The 14487-nt window shown below is 32.9% G+C and overlaps 1 protein-coding gene across 2 annotated transcripts in view; it reads right to left on the reverse strand.

Moving 5' to 3' along the window:
* The window catches only part of Pcdh11x (protocadherin 11 X-linked), a 607940-nt gene that overhangs the window by 510316 nt on the left and 83137 nt on the right, over positions 1-14487 (reverse strand). For both annotated transcript variants that reach the window (XM_075957257.1, XM_075957256.1), the window contains exon 3: positions 2324-4816. In XM_075957257.1, coding sequence (XP_075813372.1) covers positions 2324-4816 — 2493 coding nt within the window. The remainder of the gene's footprint in view (positions 1-2323; positions 4817-14487) is intronic.

Below are 14487 nucleotides of genomic sequence, written 5' to 3' on the forward strand. Positions count from 1 at the left end.
GCTTTGGAGATCTGCCCGTCTCTTTTCTCTCTCTCAATTCTGTTTTAACAAGCAAGTGCCATTGTAGAGTTTCTTAAATATGATTTGGACTCTAAACTTGGTTTCTTATACTTATACCATAGGCACATAATCCACTGAGTCATCTCAAACTATCCTTTGACATTTTATAGATTTTATCTTATCTGGAAAAGTTTGAGGTTTGAGAGTTTCTAAATTCAAATCATAGAATTTTATGGAACTTTTGGGCTGGGGTAGAGTGGAAATGAAGTTCGAGGACACCCAGGTCTATGCTACATACAGAGATCCTACATCAAATAAATAAAAAATACATTGAATGGTATATAGAAGACCCTTAAAATGGTACTTTCACTATAGTTCTCCTTTTCAGACATTAAGGGTCTCATTGAATAAATGGGACCTCCTGAGACTGAGAAGCTTCTGTAAAGCAAAGGACACTATCACTAAGACAAAAAGGCAACCCATTGACTGGGAGAAGATCTTCACCAACCCCGCAACTGACAAAGGTCTGATCGCCAAAATATATAAAGAACTCAAGAAACTAGATTTTAAAATGCTAATTAACCCAATTAAAAATGGGGCACTGAACTGAACAGAGAATTCTCAACAGAAGAACTTCAAATGGCCAAAAGACACTTAAGGTCATGCTCCACCTCCTTAGCGATCAGGGAAATGCAAATCAAGACAACTTTAAGATACCATCTTACACCTGTCAGAATGGTTAAAATATAAAACACCAATGATACCCTTTGCTGGAGAGGTTGTGGAGAAAGGGGGACACTCACCCATTGCTGGTGGGAATGCAAACTTGTGCAACCACTCTGGAAAGCAGTGTTTCGGTTTCTCAGGAAATTCGGGATCAACCTACCCCTGGACCCAGCAATACCACTCTTGGGAATATACCCAAGAGAGGCCTTATCATGCAACAAAAGTATATGCTCAACTATGTTCATAGCAGCATTGTTTGTAATAGCCAGAACCTGGAAACAACCTAGATGCCCTTCAATGGAAGAATGGATGAAGAAAGTATGGAATATATACATATTAGAATACTACTCAGCAGTAAAAAAACAAGGACTTCTTGAATTTTGCATACAAATGGATGGAAATTGAACACACTATCCCGAGTGAGGTAAGCCAGACCCAAAAAGAGGAGCATGGGATGTACTCACTTATTTTTTGGTTTCTAGCCATAAATAAAGGACATTGAGCCTATAATTCGTGATCCTAGAGAAGCTAAATAAGAAGATGAATCCAAAGACAAACATATAGGCATCCTCCTGAATATTAACCTTCATCAGGCGATGAAAGGAGACAGAGACAGAGACCCACATTGGAGCACCGGACTGAAATCTCAAGGTCCAAATCAGGAGCAGAAGGAGAGAGAGCAGGAGCAAGGAACTCAGGACCGCAAGGGGTGCACCCACACACTGCGACAATGGGGATGTTCTATCAGGAACTTTCTAAGGCCAGCTGGCCTGGGTCTGAAAAAGCATGGGATAAAACCGGACTCTCTGAACATAGCGGACAATGAGGACTACTGAGAACTCAAGAACAATGGCAATGGGTTTTTGATCCTACTGCACGTACTGGCTTTGGGGGAGCCTAGGCAGTTTGGATGCTCACCTTACTAGACCTGGATGGAGATGGGTGGTCCTTGGACTTCCCACAGGTAAGGGAACCCTGATTTCTCTTCGAGCTGATGAGGGAGAGGGACTTAATCGGGAGAGGGCGAGGGAAATGGGAGGCTGTGGCGGGGAGGAGGCAGAAATCTTTAATAAATCAATAAATTAAAAAAAAAACAAAATGAAGAGCTGGTGGATATGTTCATATTCTTTAACTACCACAGACATCTACATATTAGCCCACATAAAGCTAGGGTTCACAAAACCATTTGTATTGAGAGCTCTTATCACATTTGAAAAAGCTTTCCTATGGAACAAGAAGCCCAGGCTTTTTTTGATTCTAGTGGAAAAGATGTTAAAAAGGATAGTGCTATAATCATTATTATTCAATTTTATAGTATTTATTCAAGAAATCTACATTATGCTGCCACCTATAGAAAAATTACCCTTACTATAATCATCAATATATGCCATATTTTTCTAACTTAGCATTCATTTTACTTTGTCTACCAAATTGAAATGAACTCATATTCCTATTTTAATATTATGTGTAATATGATTGATATATTCATATTTATATTGATACCTCCTAGAAGTCAATGCTCTGTATAATCCTATATCAGGGGAAAAGAATGAGAATAATAAATTATAAAGATTACTTAGAAACGTAGAATACCTACCGGTCTAGGATGTACCGATACAGGTGTCTTGAAGGTTGTCACTGAATAGCTGCACTCAGAAACACTGTAGGGATCAGAACTGCTGGAAGAGCACTTAGAGATGGAATCGCAGCCTACGAAAGTATTATCAAGAGGCAGTTCCTGGATGATGTGGTGCTTTGAGTTCAGGGGCGTTTCAGGTTGGATCTGGAATGCAGGCTGAGGAGAGGCAGATTTGTAGTGTCTAGCCAAATCAGGGCTGTCAGGCTTGAAAGTAGAAGGTGTAGTGCCCCAGTTGTATTTGCCCGTGGTTTGCTCTTCAAGTTCAATGGGAAGGTCTAGTGTCACACTGGCTCTATCATTGTCTGCATCTTCTGGCTTTGCTTCTTCAATAGTAACAAAATTAAGAAGCAGGTTCTTAGGGGGATGCTTCTTCTTTTTCTTCTTCTTCTTCATGATAATCATTTGCCTGTTTTCTGGGTTTGGAGTAACCCACTCAGAATTTTGTTTGTTTTTCTGAGAAGCTTTAAGGTGTGGGGATTGGCGACATCTTACTACAGCAGTGATGAAAATCACTAAGATGACAGTTATGGTGCCAGCAACAATGGCAACCATTATCTTCACATAGTCACTTTTTGGAGAGGATGCATTAGGTGTTTCAGTACTTTCAGTCGCAGGTGTGTCAATGCTTTTGCGTACCAGTTCATAAATCAGTGTAGTATTGGGCACTGACTCATTCACAAACAGATTGACATTTACAATATTGAAGAGAGAATCAGGTTGTCCCAAATCTTTAGCTTTGACTATCACTCTGTGTAAACCAAGATCTGAAGCAACACATTTATCTTTCAATGTGATGTTGCCTGATATTTGTTCAATCATAAACAGTCCTTTTGTGTTTCCTCCAACAATGCTGTAACGAAGCTCAGCATTTATGCCAGTATCATTGTCAATTGCAACAACCTTGAAGATGACTGTACCAGGATTTGTGGATGGTGGAACCCATTCATAGGAGTAATTGGAAGGAGGGTCAATAAAAATAGGTTTGTTATCATTCACATCAACCACATTTATGGTTACTTTAGCAGTTGAAGAACGTGATACCCTACCACCATCCTCAGCCTTTACATAGAAAGTGTAGGATTCTTGCTTTTCTCTGTCAAATGAAATATTTGGTCTGATGACACCAGTCTGTGGATCAATAGAGAATTGATTATTCACATCTAAGATGGAGAGAGTAACTGCAGAATTCTCTCCATAATCAGGATCAGTCACAGTGATTAGCCCTACTGTGCCATGTCTTGGAAGGTTCTCAGGGACATAGAAATTGTACTCATCATGAGTGAAAAGTGGGCTGTTATCATTCTGGTCAAGAACAGTCACAAAGACAGTGGTATTGGACATTAAGGGTGGAATTCCATTGTCCTGTGCAAGAACTGTAAAGTAATATTTTTCCTGTTTTTCTCTATCCAATTTCTTTACTGCAGTCAGGATGCCTGTACGACGATCCAGGTCAAATTCAGGTGGTGCATCAAAACCTAGTAGGTAGTTTATTTCAGCATTACGTCCACTGTCTGCATCTGTTGCACTGACTTTTGTCAACTGTGCACCAGGAGAGTTATTCTCTGGAACAGAAAGGCTTATGAAAGACTGGGTGAAAACTGGAGCATTGTCATTTTCATCTTTTACTTTGATCAGGAGCATGGATGACTGATTCAAAGGAGGTTTGCCAGCATCAGCAGCCAGTAATTTGATAGCATATTCTCTTGTGGACTCAAAGTCAAGAAATGCAGCAGTTTCCAGGAGGAACTGATTACTGAACACTGGCCGTAATCTGAAAGGAACTTCATGATCTGTGAAGCATGTCACTCTACCATTATGTTCAGAATCTTTATCCATGACAGTTATGAGAGCAATTTTCGTGTTAAGTGGAGCATTCTCTGAAAGAAGCACAGTGCCATTGGTTGGATTGACAATGTATCTTATGTCAATTGATGGGGCATTATCATTGATATCTGTAACATTTATCAGAACCATAGCTGTTGCTGGTGTTGATCCACCATCAGTTGCCAAAACCAGTAATTTGTGGCTTGGTGATTCTTCTCTATCCAGTGGTTCTTTGACAGTGATAAGTCCAGTGGTGGTATTAAGGTGAAACAGTCTCTTCGCAATGTTGGAGACTAGATTGCTGAAATAAAAGTGAATTCTGGCATTTTCACCTATATCAGCATCTGTGGCATGGAGCTGTGTCACTGAAGAACCTACAGGAGCATTCTCTGGTATACTGACTTCAATTTCATTCTCTAAGAAGACTGGCCCATTGTCATTTGTATCAGCAACACTTACTTGCAAAATAGCTGTACTGGATCTTTGAGGAAATCCACCATCTTCAACTTTTATTTTCATCACATAGGTATCCTTCTCTTCTCTATCTAACTCCTTCTGAACAATCAGCTGTGGCATCTTGTCTCCTTCTGGTGTTTCAATGACATCGAGACCAAAAATATTTTGCCCCTAGAAAATATGGAATGATAATTTAAATTATATTAATATACAATACCACATATATTGTAAATTATAATTAAATTTATGCTAAAACATGAAATGATAATGATTTCCATTATCTAAGATTCATGGGACTTTAGGAGAGCCTCTGAAACAGATACCAAAAAAATTGTTCTGAATTTTAACTTGGCCTGTAGTTAACATTGCAACCACAAGCAAGTTATTATTTTTTTATACATTTAATACAAAGAATTTTTGATAGTAAATATTCTTATTACATAGATTATTCACATTTCCAGAAGAAATGTAAAGAATTTTGGAAAAGACTATTCCTGAACTTTCACACGATAATGAAGCTACCACTGATTATCATTTGAAACACATATACTTAAATATGACAATTTATAATAACATTTTAAAATAAATTAAATAAAAATGAGCATCTTATTTATATTTTGTTGTCTTCTCTTTTTATAAGAAAGAAAATGTTTTCATGTTTTATTTATATTTACTGAGAGATTGGTAATTTATTATTTCTTAGAGGTCATATTTTTTGAAAAATGTTTTATACGAATGTGAAATATTAATAAACATGTTTATTATTAGTAACAAAAATAAAATTATGGGCATGTAATAAGTAATTAACTTTTTATGATGTTAAACAAATAGAATATTAGGAAGGCTTAAATTTTCAATGCTTAAAATTGTAATTTATACAATTTCTTGATTCTCAATTATATCCTGTTAGTTGTAGACATATCAATAGTAACTTTCAAAAATGGTCAAGGAATTCATCTCTAAGTATAGAGCATATGGTGGTAAGAAAATTATTTAACTAATATATAATAATAATGTATAAAGTAACTAAAAATCAATGATTTTCAAAGTATTCAAGGCTCATATGTACATCAGCAAAATAAGAAACTGATTTTTCTTTTCTTTTTGAGACAGGGATTCTCTGTGAAGTTTTTGAGTCTGTACTAGCACTATCGTTTGTAGACCAGGCTCCCTTGACCTCAAAAGATCCATCTGCCTCTGCCTCCCAAGTGCTGGAATTAAAGGTATGTGCCAGCTGACTTACAGATTTTAAATAAAAGTTATGAAGCTGTATTACACGGTAACATTATTAAATGAGAGCAATATAAGGAGAAACCAACATATAATATGGTTTCAAAGAAATATCAAAGTTAATGCATTTCGAATCCAACTTTTCAGTTTATGATTTAAGTATACACTGGTCAAATTATTAAAATTATAATTACCAAGCTTATATATTTCTTCATTTTCTGCATATATATTTAGATTTTAGTTTATCTAAAATTTGAGCTGAGTTGATTTTTCAGAAAGATTAAATGAGATTAAATTTCCAAAACCATAATTACTCTCCTTAATTTTAAATGAAATTAAAATCATCAAAAGAAGAGTTTTTATAGTGCTCAAGATGGATATCATACCTATTTACCTCCTGTATTTTTTAATGAACGATTTTCAATATAATGGAGCATTTAAATTTAAATTTATTAAATTAGAAGCAATTCAAAATCAGTTTCTATTTTTGTACAATTATGTTTGGCTTTCAACAGCTCCATGTTGTTAATAGCTATTGTGGTAGATTTGTGCAGACAACATATTTATATTGCTTCCATCATATCAAACTATATGATTCAAAAATGTAACATTTTATATTTAGATTGTTTGTATTTTAAGTATATGTACGTGTATTTGTTTAGGTAGGTGCTATGGAGGCCAGAATCTTCAGATACATCTGAAGTTGGAAGTCCCAGACATGGTTGCTGGAAGTCAAGCATGAGTTCTCAACTTAAGCACTTTTAACTGCTGAGCCATCATTTCAGCCTCTGTAATATTTTCCTGTATAAAACACAATCTGTTACAAACATAATACTATACTCCTCCACAAATATTTAAATATCTATATATAACTTCCTACCTTCCATGCTTGTAATGTAAATAGATCTCTAAGTAACTTATTTAAGCTTTAACATACTAAGGCAGATAAGCACAGAGTAAAAAAAAAAAACAATTTTTGTTTATATGCACAATGTGTAAGAATATAACATGCAACACACTTAAACGCATCAAATACTTGTTTTAGTGATAAATGTATAAGTTCAAAATGTAGATCCTATTTTCAAACAGGAGGAGGGCTAGTTATTTTCTCAAAGTTATTTTCTTATTTATGTAGACAAAGGAATATTCACTATGTGTATACTTATCTATTTTTGCATATAACATTATTAAAATTATACGAAACATTATTCTATAAAATAACTTCTATTTGTAAAAAGAATATAATAAAATAAAAATGTTAAATATGAATAAAGTTATAAAATATTTTAAACATTTATTTGTAAAGAAATGGTAAATATTTGTAAAATGTGAACAGGGTATTCCTTATGAAATACAAAAGCTTATATCTCTCAAACAAATATAGGTTCAACCAAAAGTTGAAACAGAGAAAATGGCATTAAATGAAATATTTAATATTGTGTTAGATTTTGATGCCATAAATTACATTGATTACAAGTACATAAAATTGTTAGTTCTAATTAAGGTCAAGAACTTTTGTTTTATCGACTTAAAAAATCTCATTTAAAGCAAAATACTTCATTTAATCTGTGAGTTATATTTCCTTTTTGAGTAAGAAAGTAAACTTTGGAGTTGCAAATCCAAGCTGGCAAACAAATAAAAACCCTGCTAAAACGATTAAAATGATAAATTCGAGACTCTAATCCTATAGAGAATCCTGTGGAATCAAAGGCATGCATGTGTACAACACCACTTCATTCTTACTGGTAGGTAATAAATAACACAGCACTTTCAATATTATAAATCTGGTACAGTTGCCCAGAAAGTACATACAATGCCAGTAAGTACTAAAAATAGTTCCAAAGGGATTGGATTCTAAAACAGATTAAATAAAGACATTTACTCTGGAGATGAAGGAAAGGTGGTGGCAAGACTAAAAATCCCTTCCTCCTCTTTTGCTACTGCAAGATTTTTTTAAACAGACTTTTAAAAGGTTTTTCTGCAGGTACTAGTGAAATAGATCAAAATAATAATAACCTACAGTGATATTGCAATTTCAGAAAACTGTAGGGAAATGTACTTAACATTCTCATTTAAAATAGAGGGTGCTATAATGAATTTGCTTTCATTCACTATAGTTGTCCTTTTTGCTCTATAAGTTGTCAAAAACTACAAGAGATAATAAAAACTGTCATTTATATATTCAAATAGCTTGTTGCCATTTATACCCAATGTACTATTTCTACAGCTTTTCTTTCACCATTCATTTACAACACTGATAAAAAATGCAACAAAATACATTTAAAACAAAAGAGTTTGAGTTGTTAATTACATATGTCTCAATAATTCTGAAGCCACAAATTACTTCCTATATTACATGTATAGTTAACGAAATAGAATAATATGTAAGAAATCAAATTCCTATTTTAAAAAATAAAAAAAAAGATTTATAGTAATAGTGCTGATGTGGGTGAAGTCACACAGTTCTTAAAATATCCCACATGTTCATTTTATTACCTGCATTTAGCAAATTTTATTATGAACAAAATATTCCCGTAATATTATTCATTATTTTTAGTGTTAGTAAAAAGAAATTCTTTTCACTTTACATTTTTTTTAAAGATTTTAACATTAGGAACAGTTTGTAGTTGCTTCTTGGAAATGAATAGACATTTTAAATTTTTATAAAATATTTTTATTAAGTTCTGTCTTTTTTTTTTTTTTTTTTGGTTTTTCGAGACAGGGTTTCTCTGTGGCTTTGGAGCCTGTCCTGGAACTAGCTCTTGTAGACCAGGCTGGTCTCGAACTCACAGAGATCCGCCTGCCTCTGCCTCCCAAGTGCTGGGATTAAAGGCGTGCGCCACCACTGCCCGGCTAAGTTCTGTCTTTTATGGATATGTACCTCTGTTCAATCCATTAAACAAATAAACATTACATATTATTTATAATATATATCCAAATTGAATGTGTTTCATGTATTGACAACTGCACAATGCTACCCCTGAAATGGTTATTTTTGCCTGACAACAAATTGACAAATCAAACAAATCCATCCATTGGATTACTTTTCATTCATTTTCTTCATTTTTTTTCTTTTTTTTGTCTATTCTTCACTTAATTGTGGGAATGTAGATGTTTACTTACAGGAAATGTGTATACCTAGGCATGTTGTTGCATGCCTTTATATACAGTATTTGGGATACTGATGCAAGATTGTGAGTTCCAAGTTAACCTGGGCTACGTATTGAGATCCAGGCCAGCATAAAAGAGAAAAACATGAAAATGATCAAATGTGATATATAGAAAAGAAACAAATAGAGAAGAAATCCCACAATATTTGATGAGTATGTGTGCTAATTCCAAATTCTAATTCTCTCTTGTAGTATTTGCTTTATAAATTTAACCATATATAAAACAAGTAACATAACATGTAAAATGTATGTAACTTGTAACAATAAAAAGAGCAGAATTTTAAGAGGGAGCAGAAAGGGTGAGACATGGGGCATAGTTGTAGGGAAAAGAAGGAAATTGCATAATTATGTTTGAATTATAAAGTCGATCAATGATCTCTTTCATGCTATCTTCAGTACTATTCTATTACTTCTGAAGTGTAATGTTTTGTAGATGAGTCAGATTTACAGTACAGAATTCACAATGCCAAGGAATTAAAGTGTATAATATTTCATTTTTTTGATTTTCTTAATATTTTTCTTTGCACTGGAAAATTACACAAAATAAAATGTCCTAAAATAATTTAGAAACATTTAATGTGTAATACCGCTAGTCTGAACTATTATATGTATTAAATTAATAACTAATATAAGTGATTGGTTAAGTCTGATAAAAATGTTGCATGACTTTCACAGACTTTGATGTAGAACTAAATATTTGCTTATTAATGTTGAGTAGCTAACATTCAAGATTCCTGGCTTGTCAGAGACAATTTCAGGTTAAGAAGGTCAATACGACAATATTTTCAGAAGAAGGAAAATACTATTGCAAATCTAGGCTTCATCACAATATTTTCTCCCATATGTTTCAGGTTTTAGGAGTGTTCCTTCTTTTTATATTTTCTTTTCAGTTTTCTGATGTTTGTTAGTTTGTTTTCTTTTTAATGGTTTGAAGACAATTCTAACGTGAAGCCTTGACTAGTCTTGAAGTAATGTTCATCCTTTTGCCACAACCTTGCGTTCTGGGATATATACTACTATTCCCAGCTCTTGAATGTTTCCACCTTTGCACAATTGAAAAGAGGCTCACCTAATTTCTTTTGCCTCTAAAATGTTCAAAGTACAGCATCTCCCATTCTTAATCCTTCAAAAAAAGGAATAGGAAATTTGCTTGGCATGGGAAATTTATTTCTTCTGGATAAGAGTGTGTCTCCTTCTTTAGCAAATTGAAGAGAGACTTTCTCAGGAGTTTTTAAAAGGTCCTTTGTCCTGGTGTTTGTGTGCTTTAATACAGGGCAATGAAAAACTACTGCAATATGATCTACATTTTCTGACTTCTTTAGAAGTAATTTAATACTATGAATATGAAATGTCCTCCACAGGATCATGATTTGAATGATTTCTCCATATCAGGTATTGCTCCGTTCGGAGGTGATACTTAACTGGAATAGGTAGGGCAGTAGTGTGAACATTTGAAGTAGATGTTAGATCCTCATTTTGTCCCTGTTTTTTTTTTTTTTATCATGAAGAAGGTCATCTGTCACCTATTACTGCTGCTATCATATTCCACTCAGGCTTGAGGAGTCAAGTGTTCACAGCCTAAACCCTCTCAGATTATTAGCTAAAACAAGCCCTTCTTTATATAAACTGTTTATGTCAGATATTCTGCCAGATCAATATGAAATGAAAACCACAAAAGTTTCCTGTCTTCTCAGATAATTTCTACCTCCAGTATAGTAGATTTTAATGTAATACCATAATATGAAAAGTGCCATTTGTGGTCTAGAAATATATCTACTGATCATGTTTATAGAATCATCAATGTATTAAATGAACTAGAAGTATTTAATTTTAGCAAACATTATGACACTGATTTTTAGAAGTAATTTATGATTATGATCACTTTGAATTATTGTCAGTGGTAATATAATTATAATGCCAGTTATTTACTTTTTGCTTAATAAAAATAAGTTTTATTAATTTTACCATACTCAATAACCTCCAGTAAAATTTTATTTATTTGTTTGTTTATTTATTTATTTATTTATTTTTGTTTTTTTTTTTCGAGACAGGGTTTCTCTGTTGTTTTGGAGCCTGTCCTGGAACTAGCTCTTGTAGACCAGGCTGGTCTCGAACTCACAGAGATCCGCCTGCCTCTGCCTCCTGAGTGCTGGGATCAAAGGCGTGCGCCACCACCGCCCGGCTCTAAAATTTTAATAATGTGGCTGTAATTTCTGCAAATTATTAAACATCTAACTTCAAAAGTTAAGTATATTTTTCCTAAGTAAACACAATCATGATGGTATTAGATTAATAAATGTTTATTTTTAAGCAAATAGTTACATTAGTTGTTTTATAAAATGATATAAATTTATCTGCTTAATTAACATACTAAATCCTCAGAACGATTTTACTTTGCCCAATTCTAGATGTTCACTTTATCACTTTTTAAACTTTTTAGCAATTTTAAATTTTTCAAGGTTTGCTATTTTAATATTGACATATCTTGTGAAATTATGAAATCAAACTAGAAATGTAAGCTTCCTAATGAAGAAATAATCCTTCCTTTATTAGTTGAACTCCAATAATCTCAACCACATCTATAAAAAAATACACTCATGAATACAATTTTTCTCTCAATTTTTCATCTAATTTTGGAAAGCAATTTATTAAATGATATTGTATTGATATACCTTCATGTACCAAATAATCTAGTATGTAGAAGTAAATGCTCTATGTAGTTTCTGGCTTAATTTCTTCATGTTCAATGTGCTATGGCGATGTTTTCTTTGAAATGGGGCTTTTCTATCCATTTGTTGGGAAAAAAAAAAAACCTATAGTTTTGGCAACAGCCTGAGTTTTTTGGGGATATTCATGGTCACTTTGGCCAACAACTCAATTAATGCAACCCAATCCAGGTACTAAATACTTTGGTGACGAGAGGCCATATTTTCCTTAAATGCCCCTTAACTTTAGCTGTCTCTTCCGATAGTCCCCTCCTCAATTCACTTTTCCCTCCACCCCTGCACTTGATTCGATCTTTCTAGCTTCCAGACCCATCCATAACTACGTATTTTATTTCCTTTTCCTAACAAAATTAGGGAAAGGTAGATATGAGTATAATGACAACTTCTCCAACTGTCACCATCATGAGCAGACCAGATGTTGCTGTAGTGATGTTGAAAACATAGCTTAGTAGTCATAGCAGGAAAATATGTAGAACCATGCAGTGATTACTATGCTCCATGGTAATGCTGCTGATCACACTACTTACATAAGGGGTGTGGATGCCATTAGAGCACTATCTGGGGTTCTACCCATCTTGTAGCTACAAATGCTCTTAGGAGGTGCAGAAATCTGCAGCAAATGTGAGATAAACTAAGGTGGGGGCTCCGTAACTCAGTTTCTGTGAAGTTACCAAGTGGAGATATGAGATCTTTTGGTGATGCAGACGTTTTGATTCAATTGTGTTCCTGTTTGTAAAAGTGCATTTGACCCATTGATTCACTGAAATAAATAAATAAATAAATAAATAAATAAATAAATAAATAAATAATAGTTTTTATGCCTTAGGATTTAGATTTTTCTAGTCCTAAGAGAATATGTTTTCCAAGTCTAGATCACAATATAATAATAATAAGTCAAATAATTCTGGGCAATAAAAGTAATATTTAATACTTATCTCAAAATAGAAGAAACTAATAGTAAATATTCTCTGTCAATATTTCCACCTTCAGTTACAAAGATAAGAAAGTAAAATTTACACATGAAATTAGTCTTGGGTAATATTTTTCAAACTTTTTGAAAGCTACTATTACTTCATAGTAATCTTTAAAAATAAAAAGACTTGAATTTTGGATATTGTTCTTAATATGTGATTTCCTATGGTATAGGGTGTTTAAACAATCTTCTATTATTTATTTTATCATTTATATAAGTATTAACTACTGTGGTATTAATTACTGTCTTTCTGAAGAAAACTTATCATTTGAAAATTTGTGGAGAGTATTGTAAAGAAAGCCAAATCCTCCATGGAATTTCAATGTTTTTCTATAAAACTCAAAATATTTTACTATAACAAGAAAAATGGAAAGAAGTGCTAATAAATGTTTCCCTACAGTAAATATTTTGTAAACCTTGGAGACATGTTTGTTTGTCATAACTTGATAACAGAATGGGGATAAGATGCAGGAATGAAGTACACAGTGTTGCTAAACTTAATATAGTACAAAGGACATTCTATGTACCAAACAAAAGACAGATACAGAGAAAAACCTTGAATGAACAAAGTAATAACTTCGGACCTCAGAAAAGACTTATTTGTATTCAAAGACAGATTTTACTCTAAATTCTGTACCACTGGATTTGAAACTGTAAGATCTAATGAAGAATTAGAGACGATCAAGAAAAATATAAATGGAGAGTTATTTAATTTTTTCATGAGAATTATTGGTAAAAATGTCAATCTTTTAAGTAGAGTAAGCAGACTATAACAAAACACGGTTTGTTTAGATTTTCTTATTTTGTGGTTAATTGAAGAACGTTTGGAAAACCTGTAGTCAACAACAACTAGTTTTATAAAAATGTGAATCAGCTTTTATGAGGATAAACTTTCTACAGATTTTTATACTAGCAAATAATAAAAGCAAACTAATTTTATAAGAAAAAGAAAATTAATTTCCATTTTATTCATTATTGGAGAAATGCATCCTGTATTCACTTTGCTTCATGTATGTGTAGGAATGGGTACATTGCTGGTTTCAGACAACAACTTTTGAAAGGTAGTCACTTTTTTCTAGCCACCATGTGGTCTAGGAATCAGACTTGGGTCATAAGGCTTGACAGCAAATGTGCTTACCCAGTAATCTTTTCAATGTCATCCAAACTAATTATTTTATCAAAGTAATTTATTTGTGTATAAAAGAAAGCACCACTTAAATTCCAAAAACATGAACAGTATGGGGTGGTGGCTTTTATGCACATGTAAAATATAATACTGAATTCAAATGAATTTGATTAGTTTATTAGACAACACTACTTTAAAACTGGAAAAAAAATGATTCAGTGTACAGCTATCTGGATTTCAACTGAATTTTTACAGTGTAAAGTGATTCATATTTTCATACCAGTTCTAATTCAGGTAAATATTAATCAGATGAAAAAATAATTGAAATCATAAGGAAGTGTATGTATGCACAGAGAATATTTTCTTATCATACATGATCAAATATATAACACATTCATTTTATATTTTGTACAGTTAAATATAATATTAGTTTTATTTATTTTGTTGTTATTTCATTTGTTTAGACAAGGTAATACTCTGTAGTTCAAATTTTTCAGGAGCTTGCAGCAGTCTCCTAAATAAACCTCTTAAGTGTTTGAATTATAAATGTGTGCTACCACAACTGACTAATATTATTTTGTAACAAAAAATAGTAAATGCATATGAAAGTGAAAAAC

The sequence above is a fragment of the Microtus pennsylvanicus genome, chromosome X (genome assembly GCF_037038515.1).
Source record: "Microtus pennsylvanicus isolate mMicPen1 chromosome X, mMicPen1.hap1, whole genome shotgun sequence".
NCBI lineage: Eukaryota > Metazoa > Chordata > Mammalia > Rodentia > Cricetidae > Microtus > Microtus pennsylvanicus.